The sequence below is a fragment of the Syngnathus scovelli genome, chromosome 7 (genome assembly GCF_024217435.2).
Source record: "Syngnathus scovelli strain Florida chromosome 7, RoL_Ssco_1.2, whole genome shotgun sequence".
Lineage (NCBI taxonomy): Eukaryota > Metazoa > Chordata > Actinopteri > Syngnathiformes > Syngnathidae > Syngnathus > Syngnathus scovelli.
The window spans coordinates 152969-175019 of record NC_090853.1 but is presented as its reverse complement, the minus strand read 5'-3'; the positions used below and the strand labels follow the sequence as shown (position 1 = coordinate 175019).

The 22051-nt window shown below is 58.7% G+C and overlaps 6 protein-coding genes across 12 annotated transcripts; all 6 read left to right on the top strand.

Moving 5' to 3' along the window:
* Positions 1-136: 136 nt before the first annotated feature.
* Positions 137-4543, top strand: LOC125972369 (neuronal tyrosine-phosphorylated phosphoinositide-3-kinase adapter 2). Of its 2 annotated transcripts, XM_049726023.2 has the most exons (7): positions 137-365; positions 869-1073; positions 1260-1531; positions 1818-2531; positions 2635-2705; positions 2908-3584; positions 3673-4543. In XM_049726023.2, exons 2-6 carry the CDS (start codon positions 874-876, stop codon positions 3082-3084), a joined length of 1434 nt encoding a protein of 477 aa, XP_049581980.1. In that variant the 5' UTR covers positions 137-365; positions 869-873; the 3' UTR covers positions 3085-3584; positions 3673-4543. The 2 variants fall into 2 exon arrangements, with proteins under 2 accessions (XP_049581980.1, XP_068507432.1); XM_068651331.1 differs by having other exon boundaries at positions 137-1073; positions 2908-3508.
* A 264-nt stretch (positions 4544-4807) lies between these two features.
* On the top strand, positions 4808-9133 carry LOC125972368 (myb-related transcription factor, partner of profilin). 4 transcript variants are annotated; one of them, XM_049726021.1, is made up of 8 exons: positions 4837-4916; positions 5795-5935; positions 6193-6409; positions 6542-6636; positions 6727-6889; positions 6973-7137; positions 7213-7242; positions 7310-9133. In XM_049726021.1, exons 2-8 carry the CDS (start codon positions 5798-5800, stop codon positions 7954-7956), a joined length of 1455 nt encoding a protein of 484 aa, XP_049581978.1. In that variant the 5' UTR covers positions 4837-4916; positions 5795-5797; the 3' UTR covers positions 7957-9133. The 4 variants fall into 4 exon arrangements, with proteins under 4 accessions (XP_049581979.1, XP_049581978.1, XP_049581977.1 ...); XM_049726022.1 differs by lacking the exon at positions 5795-5935 and having other exon boundaries at positions 4808-4916; XM_049726020.2 differs by lacking the exon at positions 4837-4916 and having other exon boundaries at positions 4927-5935; positions 6976-7137.
* Positions 9134-9364: 231 nt separating this feature from the next.
* On the top strand, positions 9365-10838 carry aamdc (adipogenesis associated, Mth938 domain containing). 3 transcript variants are annotated; one of them, XM_049726059.2, is made up of 4 exons: positions 9365-9533; positions 9652-9815; positions 9998-10093; positions 10497-10838. In XM_049726059.2, the coding sequence occupies exons 2-4, from the start codon at positions 9681-9683 to the stop codon at positions 10635-10637; spliced, it is 372 nt and encodes a 123-aa protein (XP_049582016.1). In that variant the 5' UTR covers positions 9365-9533; positions 9652-9680; the 3' UTR covers positions 10638-10838. The 3 variants fall into 3 exon arrangements, with proteins under 3 accessions (XP_049582016.1, XP_049582018.1, XP_049582017.1); XM_049726061.2 differs by having other exon boundaries at positions 9367-9533; positions 9612-9815; XM_049726060.2 differs by having other exon boundaries at positions 9368-9533; positions 9641-9815.
* A 129-nt stretch (positions 10839-10967) lies between these two features.
* sb:cb81 (mRNA decay activator protein ZFP36L1-like) lies at positions 10968-14633 on the top strand. The gene is made up of 3 exons (XM_049726033.1): positions 10968-11103; positions 12564-12846; positions 13128-14633. The coding sequence occupies exons 2-3, from the start codon at positions 12793-12795 to the stop codon at positions 14175-14177; spliced, it is 1104 nt and encodes a 367-aa protein (XP_049581990.1). The 5' UTR covers positions 10968-11103; positions 12564-12792; the 3' UTR covers positions 14178-14633.
* A 571-nt stretch (positions 14634-15204) lies between these two features.
* Positions 15205-19695, top strand: rnpepl1 (arginyl aminopeptidase like 1). The gene is made up of 11 exons (XM_049725989.2): positions 15205-16221; positions 16406-16546; positions 16883-17034; positions 17103-17219; positions 17304-17539; positions 17606-17719; positions 18268-18380; positions 18455-18548; positions 18619-18852; positions 19068-19210; positions 19289-19695. The coding sequence occupies exons 1-11, from the start codon at positions 15748-15750 to the stop codon at positions 19511-19513; spliced, it is 2043 nt and encodes a 680-aa protein (XP_049581946.1). The 5' UTR covers positions 15205-15747; the 3' UTR covers positions 19514-19695.
* LOC125972381 (segment polarity protein dishevelled homolog DVL-3-like) lies at positions 19517-22033 on the top strand. The gene is made up of 11 exons (XM_049726042.2): positions 19517-19658; positions 19734-19834; positions 19953-20003; positions 20106-20175; positions 20338-20474; positions 20699-20775; positions 20867-20934; positions 20999-21079; positions 21155-21283; positions 21390-21554; positions 21625-22033. The coding sequence occupies exons 2-11, from the start codon at positions 19775-19777 to the stop codon at positions 21657-21659; spliced, it is 873 nt and encodes a 290-aa protein (XP_049581999.2). The 5' UTR covers positions 19517-19658; positions 19734-19774; the 3' UTR covers positions 21660-22033.
* Positions 22034-22051: the final 18 nt, after the last annotated feature.

Here is a 22051-nt window from a genome sequence, read left to right as displayed (position 1 = left end):
CATTTGCAATTGTTTCTTCAGTCAACTCGTGAAAAGAAATGTCTTTTGAATTTCAACCATCATCGTCCCCCGCCCGGATTGAGGAGGAGGAGTCAAGCGGCGAGTGCAGGGCGACGCTGTCGGGTTGCCATGGTTACTGCCTCGCTCACAACGCTGGCGACTGGCGAGGCGAGACGAGGCGAGGCGAGGCGAGGCGAGTCAGGCGGCTGGCGGCTGGAACGTGAGCTCGCTGTGCTGGCAAGCGCCCAGCCAAGCTGACGGAGGACGTTCCGGGGACGGATGCACACAGCAGACGCACGGAGACGTCCAAGGACGGGAAGGACGTGCGCAGGAGCAGCAGCCATGGAGAGAGTGTGAGTCTTGCGGTAAGCCTCCCTAGCGTTCGGGATTGCTGCGCTTTTTTCTTTTCTTTTGTCATCTTTGCGGCAGGAAATTGGAGGGGGGAAGGGGGGAGCGAGTGAATTTGTCCCGCATGACCGTGACGAGGGTCGGGCTAAAATATAGACGCGACGGTGACGCAAGCCAAAGTGCGTTCTGATTTCCTCTCGCGCCCTCGTTGGCGTGACGTCACGGCGCTCCCCCGAGAGATGCTGCTGTTGCTAGGTTACTGCTGCCGTTTTGGGGAGCGACGTGGTGTGGGGGAAGGGAGGGGAGAGACGTGATGATGCTGCTGCTGCGATGATGCTGCTGCGATGATGATGATGATGCTGGGATGATGCTGCTGGGATGATGCTGCTGCGATGATGCCGCTACGATGATGCCGCGACGATGCCCCGACGTTGCCCTGACGATGCGTAGCGCCACCCCCACGCTTCCACGTTCCGGAACCACTTGAGCTAGGGACCGGAAACTTTGGTCTCTCCTCCAGGAAGGATGACGTCTCGCGAGGAGGCTTCCACCTCACGCAGGTTCTTCCAGTACGTGGAGGACAGATGCCTCCAGGCATACGACGAGCTGGTCATCCAGAACGCGGCCGACATTTCCCGAGAGAGCGACCGCGTTCGACACGATGCCAATTGGACCTACTTGCAGGAGAAGAAACTGAAGAAACGGCAAGGGGAAGCAATAAAGAGGTGAGCCAGAGGATAAGTGGCGATGAAAATGGATGGAAGGATGCTGTTGTCGTTCTTGTTGGTTCCCATTTGTGCTGGCTGGCTTCAATTGCCCTTTCCTCCGTCGGTCGGTCGGTCGGCCGGCTGGCTGGCTTGCTTCCCGCGCCTGCCGTGCCTTTCACCCGGCACGCTTCTACCCCTTTGTAGGCTGGACGACGAGGCCAGCGGCGCCAGCGACGCCGTCTGCTGCGGGAAGCATTTGCGAATGGGTCTGGCCACCGTGGCGGTGGCGGCGGCGCGGGACGGCCCGGCCGCTCCCGGCCTCGGCCCCCGCCCGGCGGCCTTCAGCGTCCGCTCTCACTCCCTCGACTCGGTGGGCGGCGACCCTGACGAGCGCAAGCAGCCGCCGCCCAAACCCAGGAGGGACCCTAACACCAAATTGAGCAGCAGCTCCGAGGCCCTCGCGACCCAAGACGAAGGTGCTCGCTCTCTGGCTCTCTGGCTCTCTGGCTCTCTGGCTCTCTGGCTCCCTGGCTCTCTGGCTCTCTCTGGCTCTCTAGCTCTCTGGCTCTCTGGCTCTCTGGCTCTCTGGCTCTCTGGTTCTCTGTCTCTGGCTCTCTGGCTCTCTGGCTCTCTCTGGCTCTCTCTGGCGCTCTGGCTCCCTGGCTCCATCTCACTCTCTGGCTGTCTCTATCTCGCTCACTCGCAGCTGCACTCTCAGCCTGACACGCTTGTCGTTTGTCTTTCTTCTTCGACGGCTCGCAGTTCACATCCCGCACGCGTACGGCGGCGAGGACTGGAAGAAGACGCCTCCGCCCAAACCCAAACGCAACCCAAACACGCAACTCAGCTCGTCCTTCGACGAAACAGCCCACGCGTGTAACCACGGCAAGGAGAGCTGGCCCGACCCGGACGAGTCCGAGTCGGTTTACATCGAGATGAGCGGAAACGTCTGGGCTCAAAGCGGAGAGGAGCAGAACGAGTCAGTGTACGAGGAAATGACGTACTCGGAGTCGTGCCGCATCCCGCAACCCTTTCCCAATCTCCTGACGCACCGCCCGCCGCTGCTGCTCTTGCCGCCGTTCCATCCTCAGCGCTCGCCCAATTCCGACGAGTCTCCGCTGACCCCCGTGGACGTCACGCAGCTGACCGCGCCGGGGAAAAAGGCGGGTCCGAGCAGAGACGAAGAGGAGTGGCCGCCCACGCCCAGCGTCACGTCTTCGGGGCGCTCGTCGGCGCCGCCGCTGGCTTCCGGCCGCCGCGCGTCCTCTGGCTCCGCCCACGACGGGAAGGTGTACCCACGCAGCCAATCGGCGTGCCCCTCCCCCGTGAGCCTGGCCCGCTCTCGGACGCCCGTTGGCCCGAAGAGGCCGCCTCCCTACGCCGCCTTGATGGCCGCCCGGCCGCCGGAGGCCGGCTCGGCCACGTCGCCGGATGACCTGGCCAAGGCGGAGCGGAGGAGCAGCCGCGCCGCCGAAGGTACGTACGTCGGCGACGCATCGCCATCCAATCGTGTCCCGTCTGGAATTGCGTCCCGTCTGGAAGCGGCCGTCCCAACTTGCGGTTTGTTGTTTGAGGACAGATGTCAAGGCTCGGCGTCCAGTCAAGGCTTCCGCGTCGGGGACGCCGCGGGACCATCCCGCCCTCAGCCAGGTAACAAAGTCACTCGCAGCATTGGCGTACTGGTCTGAAAAAAAACCCTCCAGTCAGACGTGCGCGTCAAATATTGAATGCCAAGAAAAACAAGCTAGTGGCCACGGTGAACTACGCTACGCGCTCGTCACGGTTCCCAAATGCTTCCATTGAGGGAAACGAGAGAAGATGAGTGACGGACGGCCTTTGCTCCGCTCCGCAGATGGCGTGGCCGTGCGGGGACGCCACCATGATGGACACCATCGAGAAGAAACGAGGTTTGTGCCGCGAGATCAAAAATCGCCGGCGGGCCGACCTCGGAGACGGCTCGCCCGTCGAGCGGCGGAGGAAACAACCGCCGCCCTACTCGGCGGCCATCTTGTGGGACACCGCCATCTGAGTCTGGGTGCCTTCTTGTTGTCTGCCGTCCATCCGTCCGTCCGCACCAAACGTGACCTGGACTAAGCGAGCGCCGGTGGCCGCAGCGTGGCCAGAGCACTTGAAAGGGAGCTCAAGCCAAACACGTGGACAGCAACAATATGTACTTTGATGTTCTTCCTCTTGTCATTTTCTCGACTTTTGTAAGGTCACTTCGTTCCACCAGGTTGTTTTTCCAAAAATGCCCCGGCTAGGTTTTACACCAGGAGGATGACTTTGATTTTCAAAACAGGAAAAAGTCACGACTGAGGCTTTCCTCGATACAATTGTGGCTAAAAAAAAAGCGATGTGTTGACGGCTTGGCTTTGGTTCCCCTTTCAAACGGAGACGATGGAAAGGCACGGGCGCCGTCATAAAGGACCGCAGGCAGGCAGGCAGGCAGGCAGGCAGGCAGGCAGGCAGGCAGGCAGGCAGGCAGGCAGGCAGGCAGGCAGGCAGGCAGGCAGGCAGGCAGGCAGGCAGGCAGGCAGGCAGGCAGGCAGGCAGGCAGGCAGGCAGGCAGGCAGGCAGGCAGGCAGGCAGGCAGGCAGGCAGGCAGGCAGGCAGGCAGACATTTGCAAAGCAAGATCCTCCAAAAAGGGACGACGGGCTGCCCCTCAGAACTCGGGCTGTTCCCCCGAACTCGGATGTTCCCGTTTTGTCACGAAAACGTCTTTGCCCACGTGGGCCAGCGAAGGCAGCGTCGCTTGAGTCTTGAAAATGGACCATGTTTCCTTCCGTTGGCAAATGGGAACGGATGTGCTGTTGAGAGTCTGAAATTGCCAGTGTTCAATGTTTGTCATTCACTTGTTGTCTAGTTGTTGTGACGCAGCGTGCAACTTTGGAGAGGTAAGTAAGCGACAAGCCAAAAAGACAAAGACGGGCTTTTCACGCGCCTTTGGGATCACTTGAAAGCACAACGTTTCACAATGCGTTTGTTCTTTGATATGTCATTGGGGTTATCGATGAGTAAAGTGGTGAAGCGTGACCGCAAGGTCGCTGACGGTGTGTTTGTCTTTTTGCTCTGGATTCCATGGTGTCTGCTGCTGAGGCGACGAGACAGACACGTGGCTGGGCGAGCGGGAGCCATCCATGCATTTCAGGTCGAGCGAGCGAGCGAGCGAGCGATCGAACGATCGGCTGGCTGCGAGCGTTGGCTCCATCAAAGGAGGCGGACACGTGCGTGTTCTCCTGTTCCGCTTGGCTTTGCCAAGTGTGCGGTGGAAAAGATCTGTCCCTGATTTTATTTGATCTGAAAAACGTTGGTTGCTTTTGGGTGTCGCAATTGGCGAGTGTGAAGGTGGATCTATAGACATCTTTTTTGTTTTGTTATTGACTGTACTTGATATGCTATGAAATATTGGCGTGCTCTCGAGCTTTTTTGTTGTTTTCACTTCTGGTGCTTTGAAACTGGCAGATTAAAAATAATAGTCAGACTTAAATCAAGAGTCCTTTGAGTTGCGGGTCCCGAGTGTTCATTTGACGGGACCACTATCTAAAATTGAGATTGTTTTGCATGACATCACAATAAATTGCTCATTACAAAATTCAAACTGGAATATAGGCCATTTGAGAGAAATTCCATCTATTGAATAAAGGCACAAACCATGATTGAAAATTGTCGCTCGATCGGATGTGGACCGCGCGCGGGCCGTACTTTGCGCCGACTGATTGCGGACGCTCGTTTCCTTTGCGCACGCGGGCATCGAGAATAGCGCGTTGGAGTGCGCTTAATGTTGCGCATGCGCAGCTGCCGCCTGCTTCTTTCCCGCACGGCGAATTTCCGAACAGGGCCGACGACGTCGCCATTTTTCGGTAAACATATATTCATTTTCATTCGTCCGTTTGTTAGATGTCTGCTGCGTACTAACACTTACCACTCGCGCACACACACACGACCCACGCCCACACTCATTGATTGACTCAAGCGGCTCGTACGTTAGCGTGCAGCTGGCTAGTTAGCGCGGAGCTCGTCTTGGGGCTCGCAACGACTCGACAAGGGCACGCAACATCTCCGTCTCCATGGTGACGCTTAGATGTACGTTCCGTCGGTGCGTCGCCGATGAGATATTGGCGTCTCCATGGCAACGTCGGCCACTTAAAACTTGTCGACGTTCGAATGTGCGGCTATTACAGCCTACAAAAGCTCGGCAAGAACGCTGATGATTGGCCGAGGCGGACCACGTGACCGGACATCGCCAAGTTTTCGGAGGTGGTTGGTTTTTTTTGTTTTTGTTTGTTTTTTTAATAAATAATAAAAATAATTCTTTGGGGAGGTAGATTATTTGTTTTGTTTTATAAATCGGTTCACAAGAATACAATCAGTCAGACTTATGTTAGAAAAGTGAGACAAGAACGCGTCAAGCAAGTTCAATTTGCTTGGAATGAATTGGGTTGCTTTTGATGGCCTCTCACTTTTTCAATGACCTTTTTGGTCATTCAGTCAAACTAAACATGCACGACTCTGTGACCGCCGCAACGACAGTGCGACACGACAGTGCGACACGACATGCGCTGCCAGGGATTTTGGGCGCCAAGAAAGTAAACCTTACTAAAGTTTATAAAGCAATCCAAAACAGTTTGGTGTTCCTTCCTGCGAAGCAAAAACAAAAGAGATGCTGACAAATGACGGCGTGGTCTTGTAGTGTTTTGTATTTGTTGTTCTTTGTGTGTTGATGTGTATATGTCATCAGAGGATGGGCCCAAAAAGAAAGCAAAGCGCCGAGCAAAGGCGCTTGGCGGCCCGATTGAGGATGCGCGTGATCAGAGCTCAACAATCCTTCGAGCGCGCCGCCAGTCAAACGCTTACGCGGGAACTAAACTATGCTGCTTGCGTGAGTCTACGCCACGCTACACACGCCTTCAGCTTGGACTTCACATACACAGTTGCACAGTTGCACAGTTGCACCGTGTCACAGTTGCACAGTTGCGCTTTGTTTTGGTGAACATTCACCATGAAGCGCATCGTGCCACGTTGCCACCACAATTGTGCTCGAGCACCTTTTTAGCTCGGCACGCAGCCTCTGGTGCACACGGCGAGTGCGGGCGAGGCGGCGCTGTTGAGCCAAGCTGCGCTTTTCTGCCGCTTCAGGACCCGGAGCGGTTGGCGGAGCGCCAACCCGACGAGCCGCCAGGAGGGCTGGCGGCGGCGGGGACGAGCGGGCCGGCCATGGCGAGCTCCTGGCGGGACGAGGACGAGGAGTTGAAGGCGGGCGGGGCCAAGGGTCTCGGCAACCGGCCCAGGTTCTCCTTCTCCGAGATCAAGATGCTGCTGCAGGAAGTCCGCAGGAACAGATACATCCTTCTCAGTGAGTCCAGCGCCCCTTTGCTAGAAAGAATGGGGTCTCCCTTTGCCAAGCCAACGGCAGTACCGGAGCGAGGGCGCTCTCAAATGACATGGTTCCCAAAATAGCTAAGCGTGGGCACGCTTTGTCCTTCAGGGAAGTTCAATCACGGCGTGCCGGCAGAGGCCAAGAAACAAAAGTGGGCCGAGATCACGGAGCAGATCAACGGTCTGGGGCAGAACCACAGAGAGGTGAGTGGAGTAATGATGTCATCGTACACCGACGAGGTCATTTCAAGGACCTCCCGCCCGCTCAATCCTGGTCCCGACCGACACGCTCAGGTGCGTCAAATCATGAAGAAGTGGGCCGACCTGAAATGTGACGGCAAGCGGCGCATGGCTCTCCTGCGAGCTCCCGACGGCTCGGCGGGGAGGAGGAAGAGGAAGTCTCTGGACTCGGTGGAGAAGATGGTCCACAGGATCCTGTTGATGAGTCCTACCGGAGGTGAGCCGTCGCCGAGCCGTCGCCGAGCCGTCGCCGAGCCGTCGCCGAGCGCCTTGCGCTCACGGCCCCGCTCCGTCTCATAGCAGACGTCGTCAGTGACGCCGAAGACCGAGACGAAGGCTCCGAGTCCCAGGCTGCGGACGCCGAGCGCTACTCCTACGCGGACGGCAACAGTGGATCGCTCTCGCTTCCCGGAGGACTTTCCTTGGACTTCTCGCCTCTGTCGTCCCCCGACAAGGATCTGAGCGGTAAGCGCCGCTGCCTCGGAAGCGGGAAAGTCTTCCCCCCGACGTCTCACCTTGCGTGCCTTTGCCTTTCCGCAGGGGACCCCTACCGCTCGTCGGACGACGACGGTGAGAGCCTTTGCCAGCCAATCGTTTGCTTGTTCTTTGGCTGACTCGCTGGCTTGCTCTTTTGCAGAACCTTCCATGGACTGCGAAGACAACGCCGCCTTCTCCGTCCATTCGTCTTTGGGTCCGCCCAGGCTGGTCCACACGTACTCCCGACACAGCCGCAACGCCGTCAGCACCACCTCTAAAGACTGCGACGGCGACTCTCCTCCCGCTTCGCCGTTGCCGCCCTCGAGCGCCGCCGTCACCTCCTCGTGCTCGCCCTCGCTCGGCCCTCTTGCCGACGACGCGTCCCTGCCGGCGACCTCCTCCAACGCCCGGCCCCGCCCCAAGTCCTCTTCAGCAGAGAACGCGCAGGCGCTGCCGCAGGCGCTGCCGCAGGCGCTGCCGCCGTCGGGCCCGCTGCCGCCGTCGGGCCGTTCGGCGGCGCCGGGCTTGGCGCAGCTGGCCTGCCACAGCGTGCAGCAGCAGCGCGCCAGTCGCCAGCTGCTGGCGTCGGTATCGCGCTCGCTGGAGACGCTGGCGCAGTCGCTGCAGCTGCTGGTGGAGAGCCAACAGAAGTTTGTCAGCGAGTCGCTGGCGCTGCAGAGGGAGACGCTGGGCGTGCTCAAGACCTTCTCAGGCGCCGCGCTGGCCGTGCTGAGGGACGGCAGGGCGCAAGGCCCCGCCCTCAGGCTAGACAAGATAGACGATGGCGCTTTGGATCGCTCCACGTGAGGGACGGCAGGGCGCAAGGCCCCGCCCTCAGGCTAGACAAGATAGACGATGGCGCTTTGGATCGCTCCACGTGAGCTACGGCGGCGAGTGGCCCGATGATTGGCTGACGCAAAATCAAAGGCAGAGAGCTAGGGGGATTTGCTGAAATAGAAATTTCAGCGCGGTCCGTTCCAGGGGGACGCCTGCCTGCCTGCCTGCCTGCCTGCCTGCCTGCCTGCCTGCCTGCCTGCCTTCCTTCCTTCCTTCCTTCCTTCCTTCCTTCCTTCCTTCCTTCCTTCCTTCCTTCCTTCCTTCCTTCCTTCCTTCCTTCCTTCCTTCCTTCCTTCCTTCCTTCCTTCCAAATCCTCAGAAAAAGACTGGGATGCCGAGTGAGCTGCGCTCCACGGGTTCCTGGACTGCCGTCACCAAAGATACATTTTCCTCAAAGCCCAACGCAAACAAGGGACCCTAACCCTTATCCCGGTTAGCTGGCTGACAGACGAACCGTCTGTCACTGCCGTCATTTTTTAACTTTCCCTCGGCTGGGCCCATTCAGAACGCCTTCAATGGGCAACATTCCTGGCTGTCGGTCTTTTACTGCCCCCAGGTGGCCAAAAGCAGCATTTCAGTGAAGCGCTGCTGTTCCCATTAGTCTCAAAATAATACGATGGCGGGGGGGCATACAAATGACCTGAGACAGAAGGGATTTGTGCTACGAGTGTGCACAGGGAACAAATTCAACTCTTATCTCAAGGCAGCACAATGTCCTGGAACTTTTGGTGGGCACGTTGCAAGATCGTCAAGACGAGGTGCTACCTCCCTGTTCCAATTCGGGCTCCGTCGATGAGATGAGCGAAAGCTCGACGCTCACCGGGAACTCTCTAAACTTGGGCTGATGCACGTGAGCAGAAAGACGCAATTTGCCCACACTGCACGCGCAGCCATCCTCCGTTTGCACTCGAGTATCATGTATGATCATGTATGTATGTATGTGTCTTTGTCATTTTTATCCTGAGGGTGGGTGGTGGGAGGACGCCCCGCGCCGCGCCGTGCCGGTGACGGTCTTCCAATTCTGGAAACGAACATTGATCGCAGAAATTGACGCGTAAACTAATGTGCTTGAATGTGCGGCCGTCGTGACGGCTTTGTGGTTTGTTCTTTGCGAGACGCACGCGGTGACAATAAAGTGGAAACTCTTCGTCGAGTCGTTTTCGCCCAATCTGTCCGTAGGATGGACGCAAAGCTTTTCTGGGCTCAAATCCGGCCTCGCTTGCACGCGAGCGAGCGAGAACGTGATGAGCTGAAGTACCTGGGTGCACCACGTATCGCAAGGCGGAAAAGGCAACTCATAAGAGAGCGTAATACGTTGGTCTCTCTTAATGTTGACTTCGGAAGCCAGCTCGAGGATTTGGGGGCGCGGGGCGGCGCGGCGCGTCATTGAGTGTCAGTGACGTTCACTTCCTGATCCGGCTGTCAGCAAATTTGCAAGAAAAACCGAGACGCGGTGTAAGCAAGTCGCTGCTGTGCCGTCCACCTTGCTTGTGTTCTTCGCTCAAAAATCAACAAGACCTTTAGCTCCAAGCGGTTCTCCTAAAACGGTTGGTTTCAGCCCCGTCCTAGACGCACGCACGCACGCACGCACGCACAAATGTCGGCCTAGACAATTAAGTTACTAGTTTGTCTATGTTCGTGTGGGCGGCGGCGGCGTTTCACCAGCCGGAGCGAACAAGCAAGCCGGCCAGCATATGTCGTCGCCGCCGGAGATCGTGTCGCTGTCTTGGGGTCGCATGACGGTGAAGGGGGCGGCGGCGCCCTACAAGGACTGCAAAGTTTGGCCCGGGGGCAGCCGCGCGTGGGACTGGCGCGAGACCGGCACGGAGGTGGGTGGCTCGGTTTACGCGCGCAGCTCCTCGCGCGTTTCATGACGTCACCTGATATGGCCGCTCTCTCTCTCTCTCTCTCTCTCTCTCTCTCTCTCTCTCTCTCTCTCTCTCTCTCTCTCTCTCTCTCTCTCTCTCTCTCTCTCTCTCTCTCTCTCTCTCTCTCTCTCTCCCCTCACCAGCACCGTCCCGGCGTCCAAGTGGCCGACTTGCAGGAGGTGCTGGACAAGGGAGTGGACCTGCTGCTCATCGGTCGAGGCATGGACATGGCCCTGCAGGTGGGTGACGTGAGCACACAGTAATAACCGCGGCCACAGAGCGTCCAGCGATCTCTTTGGAGCCAAAGTCTCACCGAAATCCCACTGACAGTAGGTTTCCATATCGGGGTTTCGAACCTGGACGAGGTTTCAAAGTTGGCTAAGCTTTGATACTAGGCTAAGGTTTCAAAAATGTAAGCGTTCTAATATTCGGGTTGGGTTTCAAAGTAGGATTTTCATTGTTTCAAACGTATTTGCAAAACTTAATGGTGACATCAAAATGCGTTTGCTTTTGTTCATGTTGCTGTTTCAGTCACCTTCAGCATGTTGGCTTGCTTTCAGGAATGTTCTCCAAACACGAAATGAAGCAATAACTGCGAGCACCAAGTATTCCTTCTTGTTGCTGCTGCTTTCCCCTTTGTAGGTTCCAGCGTCCACGGTGGACCAAGTGACTGCGACGGGCGTCCAAGTGCGGGTCCTGCAGACGGAGGCGGCCGTGGCCGAGTACAACCGCATGGCCAGAGGCGGAGCTAATGTAGGCGGAGTCTTCCACTCCACCTGCTGAGAAAATGTTGCAAATCAAACGACACGAGTCAGTCCGGGCCTTAAGTCAGGCCCGGACCATGAGTCAGGCCCGGACCATGAGTCAGCCCCCGGGCATTCTGTCACCACGTGTCGCAAATCATTGAAATGAATGCAAATTGAATTGCATTCGTCCATTCTCGAAATCATTATCATGCCTTAATAAAAACATTGTGCAAGCGCATCATTCAATTGAATAGAAGCAAAGCTACGATGTGCACGTCATAAGTGCATGCTGCAGTCCACTTGTGCGTGCGTGTGTGTGTGCGCGCGTGCGCGGGCGGGCGGGCGGGCGCGCCGCTCCGTCTGCTGCTTCTAACGTGGCCGCCGGGAGGCACTAACTGGCGACACAAATCTTACAAATGGCAACACGTCAACAACACGTGGTACACCAGGCGGACCTGCTTGGCGCCTCCCAACGTGGCTGACAGCAGCCTTGAGGCCAAACGGTAAGTCCCAGCTGCACCTTGCATCCCCACGTGGTCGTGTTGCTGGAGTGCTTTTTCCGAGTTCAACGCAACCACGTGGACGTTGGTGCTCGCCCGCATCCATACGGTCAGCCAACCTGACAACGGAAGCAAAGGAAGACCGCGTTGTTCACTCTTTGTATTGGCTTCCACTCACAGTGTGACTGGATGAGTGACTGGCCCGTCGACGGACGGCAATTTGCTTCGGCAAATTTGCTGTCACCATTGAGCGGAACAGAAGTCTTTGCATCAAATAGACGTCCTGCAAACGTTTGTTTATTTTCAGCCACCACGCAGCACTCGAAAACCACGGCTGACTTAAAAACTTGGCTCACTCGTAGGCAGCAGTGTATTTTGTTTTCACGCACGCACGCACGCACGCGCATGGTAGAGTAAACCACATCCACCCCACCGCCACCACGGTGCCCCGCTCGGCCTAACTGATGGCAGCTGTGTTCGTTAACCCGTCAATGCTCACATATTGCCACACGCTCACCACACGAGCGCGCGCGCGCGCACACACACGCACGCACACACACACAGTGAGCACGTTTACTGCTGAGATGATCCATGTGAGTACATCGTCTATGTCGTTAAAGCCGCACTTATCAACTTAGCCACACACACACACACTTCCCTTTTTTGCTCCCATGCAGAGCTATTTGAACGCTTGCCCAACACGTTTCCAGCACAAGGAGGTCAAAAGCAGCATTTCCAATTGTGCAACAAGGAGCCGTTTTGCCGTCATTGTGCTTTTTTTGCCGGCCGGTCCCCGTCGTGTCATCGCTAGCTAGGTCAAACGTGCAAAGCCATGCAGACGGACACGTCACGTGAGAGAAGTCAGACTGCTGCGCTTCTCCAGATGCATGCGAGGCGACATATGGGCCATCCGGTGGACAATGGACCTCTTGTCCGGCCGGCGGGGGGTGCAGCATAGTGACGAGGGAGGGAGGGAGGGGCTGCCACAACAAGGATGAGGATGTCATTGATGGCCAACCGGTCCACTATAGGGTGCGTCGTGCTGCCACCGTGCAAAAATGTTACAGTGCCGCCCTGATCATTTTTCAAATCTTAAATTGAGCGACATTAAGGCACTCGACAACCACTCGTGGAGTTCCGTACTCCGACCTCACACCATCGTCGCGCGCACTGCGTAGGAGCGATAACCCATGTCGGTTGGCTTTTGTGGTTTCAAATCCAACTGGCCAACGGAAACGAACAAGTTGAGGCTGAAGAGATCGTTGAACAAGTTGGCAAGGTGACACGTTTTGCCCCCCCCCCCCCCCTTCCACACACACGCACACGCAGGCAGAAATAGACGCTCACACAAACACACTGCAAAGATGGGCCTTGGCTCACTCTCAACAAAAGAGTAAATTGACCCAAGTTGACTGCAAGGATGTCTTGTGTGTTTTTTGATGGTCTGCAACTTGCACTTCCAGCTGCACATTTCAAGGCTTGAAAAAAAAGTCCACCCACCGCCCGACAAGATGGAAGAAAGGACAAAAACGGCAACAGCGAGGTTGGCCGTTTTGCATCCAGGGGGGGGGTGGGGGTGCTCCCCCAGCTATTTAAAGAGATTCCAACAGATGGTGGAGGAACTTTGTTGTCAGACGCGCGCTTGCCACCAGCCGCAGCAGGAGCCACACCGGCAGCGGCGTCTTCTCCGACATGCCGTCCCACTCGCTGGCGCCCTTTGCGGAAGTGGAGCACCACTCGTGCAAGGTGAGTCCGACGCCACGGCAACAAAGTAGTTTTGTTCCGAAACGTTTTTGGTCGGTGGTGGAAAGTTGCAAATACCGCAAGAAACCTTTGTTAACTATCTTTCAACGTTGTTAAATGTGGTCATTTTTGGGAGGAAAAAATGGCCATGTGCGCCAAATCTTTGGAGGGAGGGAGGGAGGGAGGGAGAGCTGAACGCTGCGCTGCAAATGAATGACTAAGTTGCTAGCGCCGAATGTGTTTTCCAAAGGCCTCACGCCGTCTTGTTCTTTCTCGGCCGTCAGAACTTCACCAGCCCGCCGGCGGCGACCCCGCGGCCTCCGGTCGGCGGCTTCCGGCGCCACCATTCCCTCTGCCCCGCCACGCTGCGCAACTTTGACGAGTCCTCGGCTCGGGGGCCGCAGTGGCGGCGGGACAGCCGTCTGCCTCGCTCGCCACTCACCCGCCTTCCCTTCAGGGCGGACCGCTCGGTCAGCGTGACGGAGGGCGAGGTCCTTCCGGACGAGGAGGCGCCTCCGCCCGCCCGGCCCCCGCCCGGGCTTTGCCACAGCGAGCTGAATCGGGGCCCGGCCTCGCCCCGCCTCCCCGCGCGCTACAAGACGGAACTGTGCCGCACTTTTGAGGAGAGCGGCACGTGCAAGTACGACGCCAAGTGCCAGTTTGCGCACGGGGCGGACGAGCTGCGAGGGCTGAGCCGCCACCCCAAGTACAAGACGGAGCCGTGCCGCACCTTCCACACGGTGGGCTTCTGCCCTTACGGCGCCCGCTGCCACTTTGTCCACCGCGCCGAGGAGCTGGCCAAGCCCGGCCTGCTCCACAGCCTCAGCTTTGCCGGGTCGCCCCGTCCGCGCTCTCCCCGCTTGTCCCGGGCCTGGTCCGCGTCGCCCTCGGGTTGCCCGCGGCTCCTCTGGCCCCTTTTCCCGGAGCCTGGGCTCCTCCGCCCTTGCCCCTACCCGTTGTCCGCCGCCACCCAGCCGGCCCAAGAAGACGCCGACTCGGCTCTTGTTTTTTTTGCCGTCGGCGAGTGCGACCACACGGACTCCGTTCTCGGTTTCCTCCCCGCCGGCGAGAGCGACTCGGCGGCCGACTCGGCTCACGGTTTTCTGGCCGCTATAGGGCGTCTGGCGGGCTCGCCCTGCCGCCTGGCCGCTCCCCAGGCCTCCTCCCTCGGGCCCCTCGGACTCCTGCGGCGCTGCTCCTCGGCCGACTCGCTCTCAGAGGAGGGCTACGCTTCGTCCTGCTCTCTGAGCCCGGCTTCCAGCGGCGGCGAGTCGCCGGGCGGCGATGCCCGCCGCCTGCCCATCTTCAGCCGCCTGTCGGTTGCGGACGAGTAGACGGGGCTCCGACTTTCTCGTCCGTCGCCCGTTTAGCGCGACTGGCCCGATCCGTAGCCCCGTGTGAATTTTTTTCACCTTTGGGTGCTTTTTAAAAATGCGATTGTCTTTTCCTGACTGCTGATAGGTTAGCGCACACACCCTGGCGTTTGGCGGCCCAATGTGGAAAGTCGCTTTTGCGCGCCATGAGGCGACCTGTGCTGATCTTATTTTGTACTTTTCTCCTAAATTAAGTCCTATTTATTTCTTTTGCTTCCTTCTGAGTGAAGCGTACCTTGTGTTGCGGTTGGGTGCTGGATGCCCTGACCAAGACGCACGCGCACGCACGCACACGTACACGTTGATAGATTTCCATGCATCTTTGCAAAGTGACATGACGTGAAAATGGCTTTCATGTGTTCCAATCTCACAAAACAACACCATTTCTGTTGAATAAAGTCAACAAGTAAAACAGCATGACGCCCAATTTTCTTTGTATTGGTTGAGCGTTGGCATTTCATTGAATGTGTGTGTTGATCAAAGAAAACAACTAGGACGGACTCCCACAGCCCTGGCTACTTCCCATTCACAGTGTGTGCGCGTGGGTCTGGGAGGGGGTCCCGAAAAAGGCCAAGGGGCCATCCATCCCTATGACCCCATCCCTCCCCCTTTTGCCTGGCCGCTTTCTCTTTTCAAGCTAACATCTGTATGCTAATGTTGCCAATGAATGGAGGGAGCCTGAGAAAGTGGGGGACGGGCAGCCTCTGGGTGGGGGCGCAAGTGTGTGCGCTGCTCGTGCAAAAGTCGCTTCCAACGTAAAAGTTGCAGTCGGCGAGAGAGACGACGTGCAGGCAGACATTTGCAACAAACGGCGTTGGCTCGACATGTGCGCAGGCCGAGCCCAAACAAGCCATCGTTCAACTTTAAAGGATTCATACTTCTTCTTCTTCTTTTTTTTTTTAAATATGACGAGGTTAAAAAAGGGTGGTTACCATGACGACGCCCTTTGTTCCTGAACGCCGCTCTCGCGCCCCCCCTCGCGTTCACGACAAACTTTGTCTTTGCTACTTCCTGTTTGCTGGCTCGCGAGCTTGTCAATGTCCCAAACGTCCCGAACACAGACGGGCAGTATCGAAACAAACAAAGCGCACAGGAACAGAGTGACGACGACGACGACGACGTGCCTGACCGACAGGAGAGGATCGAACCAGACGGCGCGGCGCGGCACGGCACGGCACCGCATGTGTGAGCCGGCGGCTTCAGCGTGCCGGCCGGCCGGCTGGCTGCGCTGAGGAAAGCTGCAGAGGACAGGACGCACTCCCCGGGAGTGCACCATGCTAACGTTGCTAGTTAGCGAGCTGTCAGTCAGATCGAAGCCTCCGAGTCGACTTCCGGTTCTGGTTCCGCCCTCAGGTTCTGTTGTCAAGTGGACTCGAGTAGTGCGTTTGGATTTGACTTTGAATGTGGAGTCTGAACTTATTGGAGTTTGAACCCCTTAGCAGAGCGAATGATGTTAATTGGCATCTTGGTTTCGGACTTTTTGCTCCCCTTGACCTTGCTCTTGCTCTTAGTTTGCTGACTTTGTTGTGCCATGTCTGCGCCCACCTCCTCCTCACCCGCCTCGCTGTGCTGCTGCCGCAAGTCTCCATCCACCGGCTCGGGCCACTGCGCGGGCGAGCCCACAGCCTCCTCCGTCGCCGCCGCTAGGCGGCGCCCCCCCGCAGACGTGGCATCTGCTGCCAACTTTGCGGACTTCTGTCTGCGTCACTTCCACTTGGACCTGCGTGTCAACTTTGCGCTGAAGGAGATGAGCGGATGGCTGGTTCTGGACCTGCTGCCCCTGGTCGCCGGAGTTCGGACCCTGGTGCTGGACGCCCACCCGTCCCTGACGGTCCACGCCGTCGACTGCAAGACGAGCGGCGGCCGAGAGCCCGCCAGCCTCGCCTTCCGCCTGGAGCCCTTCTCCGACTTTGGCTCCGCCCTCAAAATCGACCTACCTGAACTTGTTAAGGTTGGAGTGCACATGCAGATCACCGTCAGGTACGCGGCCACAGACGGACCTGCGGTGAGAACACGCATCAAAGAACACACTCGTGCGCGTGTGCACACGCACTCATGAGCGCGCAGACACGTTCACACACACACACACACACACACACACACACACACACACACACACACACACACACACACACACACACACACACACACACACACGGGGCACGAACGCAGTACCGTGTGTGTTCCAGATGTGGTGGTTGGACGCTGAGCTGACGTGCGGCCAAGATCGTCCTCTGGTGTTCACTCAAGGTCATTCTGTGTCCAATCGTTCTTTCTTCCCGTGCTTCGACTCTCCGGCCGTCAAGAGCACGTACACAGCGGCCATTCGCGTGAGTAACCTCCGACCCGACCTGATCTGTGCTTGCAAGAAATACATATGAGACGGAATAACAAGAAACCAGTGATTTTGATCAAGAGCGCTGTTAAGTTAGCAACGCGACCCACTTGGACCAGTACTTCCAGTGTGCTGAGCCAATACTGAAGGTCCCCAAGCATTTTTGGTGCCGTCGCACAGAGGCGGCCGCACACCACGCCGACGGGTCGTTTTTGTCCGATTGAAATGATGCTTGCCGATGAGCTGGTCGTCCAAAATGTGGCCGCCCCTGATCAGGGCCCCCTCACCCGAACCCATTCACCTCAGCGACTTGTGCGCACGCGTGCGTCAGGTACCGGACGATGTGACGGTGCTGATGAGCGCGTCCCGCAGTTGCTACTCCAAAGCGGAGCGCGTCTTCCGCTTCTCCATGGACGCGCCGGTGCCCGCCTACCTGGTGGCGCTGGTGGCCGGGAACCTCCGACACGCCGACCTGGGCCCCAGGTAGCCGGTCGGCCCAGCTGTCCTTTCTCGGCTCCTGGCTCGTCCTCACCGTCCCGCCGTTCCTCCAGGAGTCGCGTGTGGGCCGAGCCCTGTCTGCTGCCATGCGCCGTCCAGAAGCTAGGGGGCAGCGTGGAGCGCTGGCTGAGCGCCGCCGAGGGACTCTTTGGACGCTACCTGTGGGGGAGGTCAGTGGCGCGGCGGTGCAATTGGCGGCCAGGCGCACGCACGGGCTCCCAAAAATGTGGGTGGGCATGCGTGCGGCCGGGCAGATGCGACCTGGTGTTCCTGCCGCCGTCCTTCCCCATGGTGGCCATGGAGAACCCCTGCCTGACCTTCATCGTGGCGTCCATCCTGGAGAGCGGCGAGTTGCTCCTGATCGACGTGGTCCACGAGATCGCTCACGCCTGGTTCGGCAACGCCGTCACCAACGCCAGCTGGGAGGAGATGTGGCTCAGCGAAGGCCTGGCCACCTACGCGCAGCGCCGGATCACCGCCCAGGCCTACGGTAGGCGCTGCCGGAGCTGGCCGATGCTCGGAGTCCAGCTTTCAGCCCTCGCTCTGCTATCCTCAGGCGCCGCCTTCACCTGTCTGGAAAGTGCCGTGCGATTGGACGCCCTGCGCCGGCAGCTGCGCCTGGTCGGCGACGGCAACCCTGTCACTCGGTTGCGAGTCCAACTGGAGCCCGGTAGGCCCCGCCGTTTGGCTCCACTTGCTGAGATGCCGTGCCTTTTGCTCTTTGGCACTCTTTTGCGTGCTCCCTGCCTGCCTACCTGGCTGGCTGGCTGGCTGGCTGGCTGGCTGGCTGGCTGGCTGGCTGGCTGGCTGGCTGGCTGGCTGGCTAGCTGGCTAGCTGGCTGGCTGGCTGGCTGGCTGGCTGGCTGGCTGCCTGCCTGCCTGCCTCCCTGCCTGCCTGCCTGCCTGCCTGCCTGCCTGCCTGCCTGCCTGCCTGCCTGCCTGCCTGCCTGCCTGCCTGCCTGCCTGCCTGCCTGCCTGCCTGCCTGCCTGCCTGCCTGCCTGCCTGCCTGCCTGCCTGCCTGCCTGCCTGCCTGCCTGCCTGCCTGCGTGCCTGCCTGCCTGCCTCCCTGCCCGACCGCCCGCCCAAGCCTGCCTGCCTGCCTGCCTGCCTCCCTGCCCGACCGCCCGCCCGCCCGCCCGCCTGCCTGCCTGCCTGCCTGCCATAGATTGGCTCCAACTCCACGTCCTCAAAAGCGTCTTTGTTTTTGTCAAGGGCAGGCGTGAATCCCAGCACCTTGATCAATCTTTTCACCTACGAGAAAGGTTTCTGCTTCGTGTCCTACTTGTCGTCACTGTGCGGGGACGTCGGACGCTTTGACGGATTCCTGCGGGTCGGTGCGCGCACACAGACGCGCGCATCTGCGGCGGCCATGCGCACGCTCACCCGAGGCCTTCCTGCCAACAGGACTACATCAGCGAGTTCAAGTTCCAGAGCGTGGTGGCTCAGGATTTCCTGGACTTGTTCCTGGCGACCTTTCCCCAAGCAGCGCACAAGGAAGGTACTTTTGGGCGGGGCACAAAAAAACAAAACCATTAGACCCCTCATTCCCACCCTCTGCTTTCCGTCAGGTGTGGATTTCCAGCTCTGGCTGACGGGCTGCGGGGCGCCCCCGTACCAGCCGGACCTGTCGGCGGGGGCCGCCCTAATCCAACCGGCGCGGGACCTGTGCCGCACGTGGACCGAGGGGCGCGGCGCCAATACCGGGGGGGAGGCCGCCGCCTTCTCGGACGTGGCGGGCTGGAGCACCTTCCAGGTGGTTCTGTTTCTGGACTGCATGCTGGACCACGCGCCACTGCCGCACGGTACGCCACGGCAGGTTACGCGAGGCCAAGCACGCCCTTTGTGTGTGAAGTGATTATGCACACATGTAGGGGCAGACTTTTTGGCGTTCACGGCTGCGAATCCCAAAAAGCGGGAGCGAGGCCCCGCCCAACTCTTTGGCGTCCGTCCTCTGAGACATGTTGGGAAAATCTGGTGCCTTTGTTTGTTTGTTTGTTTGTTTGTTTGTTTGTTTTAGAGGTGATGTGGCAAATGCGTGAGCGTTACGCGTCGCTGTTGGATGGCCTGAATGCCGAGGTTCAAGTGCGCTGGCTGCAGCTGGCGGTCAGGAGTCTTTTCTACGCCGACCTCCCCAGACTGGCCGCCTTCCTCCAAAAACACGTCAGTCGGGCGACAAGGCCGCTCTGTGGAGCTTCAGCGGCGCTGACTCGCCGTCATTTGCGTGTGTGCCCCCCGCAGACGTCCCGCATGTACACGGTGCCGCTGTACGAGGACCTGTCGGCGGGCGCCATGCGTGCCGTGGCCGCCGACATGTTGCGACGCACTCGGCAGCGGCTTCACCCCAACTTGCGACGGACGCTGCAGCAAATCATCGCACGGGGGCAACAGGAGGCGCACGGGCATTTTGCGCCAGCCCCGCAGTCGCCCGCCGCCTCCTTGCCGGATATCAACGTGTCGGCGTGAGGGAGGCGGAGGGACGCCGCCTGCCTGCCTGCCCGCCCGCCCGAGGCCCGAACAAGATCCGACGGCCCCATTTTGCTGCGCTCCGTCGTGTTGCCGCCTCCGAGACTTCCTCAAGCGAGCGTCCCCCTTCTGAAAGGCCACTTTGGTTTGTTGCAATAAAAAAAAAAAAAAAAGACACAAAACACATCCGTGGCCTTTCAATCTCGATCTTCCGCTCCAGTAAAGCTGAGAAGGATGCGGCAGAAGGGGTGAAAAGGGAAGATGAACGGACCCATTTGGCGCGGCCGCGTTTCACCCATCGGATGGCAAGCAGGACCTTTGGTGAGCGCTTTCGGGTTAGAGCGCCTGGCTTCCTCTGGCACGCACCCAGTGAAGCCATCTTGCTTGTGGGGCACCCACTGGGCTGTCAGTCATCCTTGTGTTTTTGTGCGTGTGTGAGATGAGCAGAAAAGCGAGACAGCATCAGCAAGGGATGGAGAGGCTGCCTGCTGTACGTATTTGTGTCTCGCTTCGTTCGGGTGTTGACGGATCTCGTCATCAATGTGACAGCTGACGCGATGACTGTGTGTGTGTGTGTGTGTGTGTGTGTCAGCCCAAATCCGACAGTAGCGCGAGCGACTCGTCCGTGTCAATCAACATGCTGAGCGTCACTTTGGACACGGGTGGGTGAGCGACGTCATATACGACTTGTATGTATTCGTAGAGCTACGGCAGCTTTCCTTCTAAAGTCCCCCTCCCAGTTCACATGCTGGTTTTGGTTGAAGTCTGCGACGTGACTGCATTTCCTCTCTGATCAATGTGTGTTCGTGCGTGCGTGCGTGCAGACAAGTGTGATTTTCTAGGCATCGGCGTGGTCGCTGAAAGTCGGGACAAAGGTGCCGGCGTGTACATCGGATCCGTCGTGGAGAACGGCGCTGTGGCGGCCGACGGACGCGTGCGCGCCGGAGACGTCTTGATACGGGTGTGCGCGAGCGCTGCACGTGTGCTACTCATCACTGAAATACTTTGTGCTTAGCACATGCTGTATATCGGTACTGCCTCATTACGAATGCAAACTCCATCGGAGCTGCGACATGAATATACAGTAGTGCGGACGACTGCAAACCGCGCGTGATGACGTCATCACAACGATGGTGGCCACTGATTTCACCTGTGACCTGATGAAAACCATGATGTCATCGTCAGGTGAACGAGGTGAACGTGGAGAAGGCAACCAGCTCGCAGGCCGTCCAAGTTCTCAGAGACGCCTTCCAGAAGCCGGGGTAAGCGTGAGCGAGCGTCACCTAGTGTCTCACTTTAGCATCTGTCATAGCATGCTGCAGATGTGTTGTTTATGTGACTGCGTGCGCGCAGTCCGCTGTCACTGACGTTGTTGCGGTTTTGGGAGCCACCGCCCGGCGGCCTTTTCACCTTGCCAAGAGGTCAGTGACGCAAAAGGACCAGGCGCTGCATGGTGCCTCATTTGACAAGCGCGTTGTTCCGGAGGTGAGCCGGTGCGTCCAATCGACCCCGCCTCCTGGGTGTCTCACACGGCCGCCGTGACGGGGAAACTCCTCCCACCTTACGGTAACACCCCCCCCTCCTCTCTCGTGACATCAGTCCACGGAGGTGTGTTCATGACACTGCATGTTTGACGTCCAGGTGAAGACGAGTATCTGAGCGTGGACGGTGACATGGCGGCGGTCGTCACGGCGATGATAAGAACCGATTCGGGCGTGGTGGTTCGCGACCGGACGTGGCTCAAGGTGGTCATCCCCGACGCCTTCACAGGTAAGTGCGCCTGCCTGCCTGCCGTGCCGTGCCGTGCCCCCGCAAACCCCGACAACGCGTGCGAACCCACCGTCGAGTCGGGTGCCGCTTTTTGTCGCTCGCTCAGGCGGCGACGCGCTCGGATGGCTGCGCCGGAACGTGGCGGGCGCCGCCAAGCGCGCCGACGCTCGCCGTTACGCCGCTGAGCTCCTGGAGCGCGGCTTCATCCGACACGCCATCAACGCCCGCGCGCACAAGCGATTCTCCCCGGAGCGATACTACGTCGTCGGAGGTGAGTCGCTGGTAATTTGCGCTTCGCCCGCCGCCACCTGGGGGCGCCGTTCACGTACTTTCCCTGTCAGACCTCCACGAGATGGCGCTGATGAGCCGACGCTAAGGGAGCGAAGCGCCCCGCCTCTGGGCGACGGCTTCGACGCCTCCGGTCTAACTGCGGGGACTCATCTGATCCGCGGGACCGCTCTGACCACTTGGAACCGTCTTGACCACAAGAACAGCTTTGAGCACACGGACTTTTGGGAGCGGTCTGAGCTCAAGGTGCAACGTTACCTACCCAAACGTATTTCTGGCTGCAGTTGCAAAGTGTCCCAATAGCTCCTCTGTGATTTGGTTCGCAGCGAGTCACACTGACGAGCGGCCGGAAGGGCGTGCATGCAGCCAAACAGCACCAGACACCCCAAATAACACAAATAGTAGGAGCAGCAAATGCAACAAGTGAACAGACATAATAAACAGCGAGTCATGAACATTAAATTAGCATTTGTCCTTCAG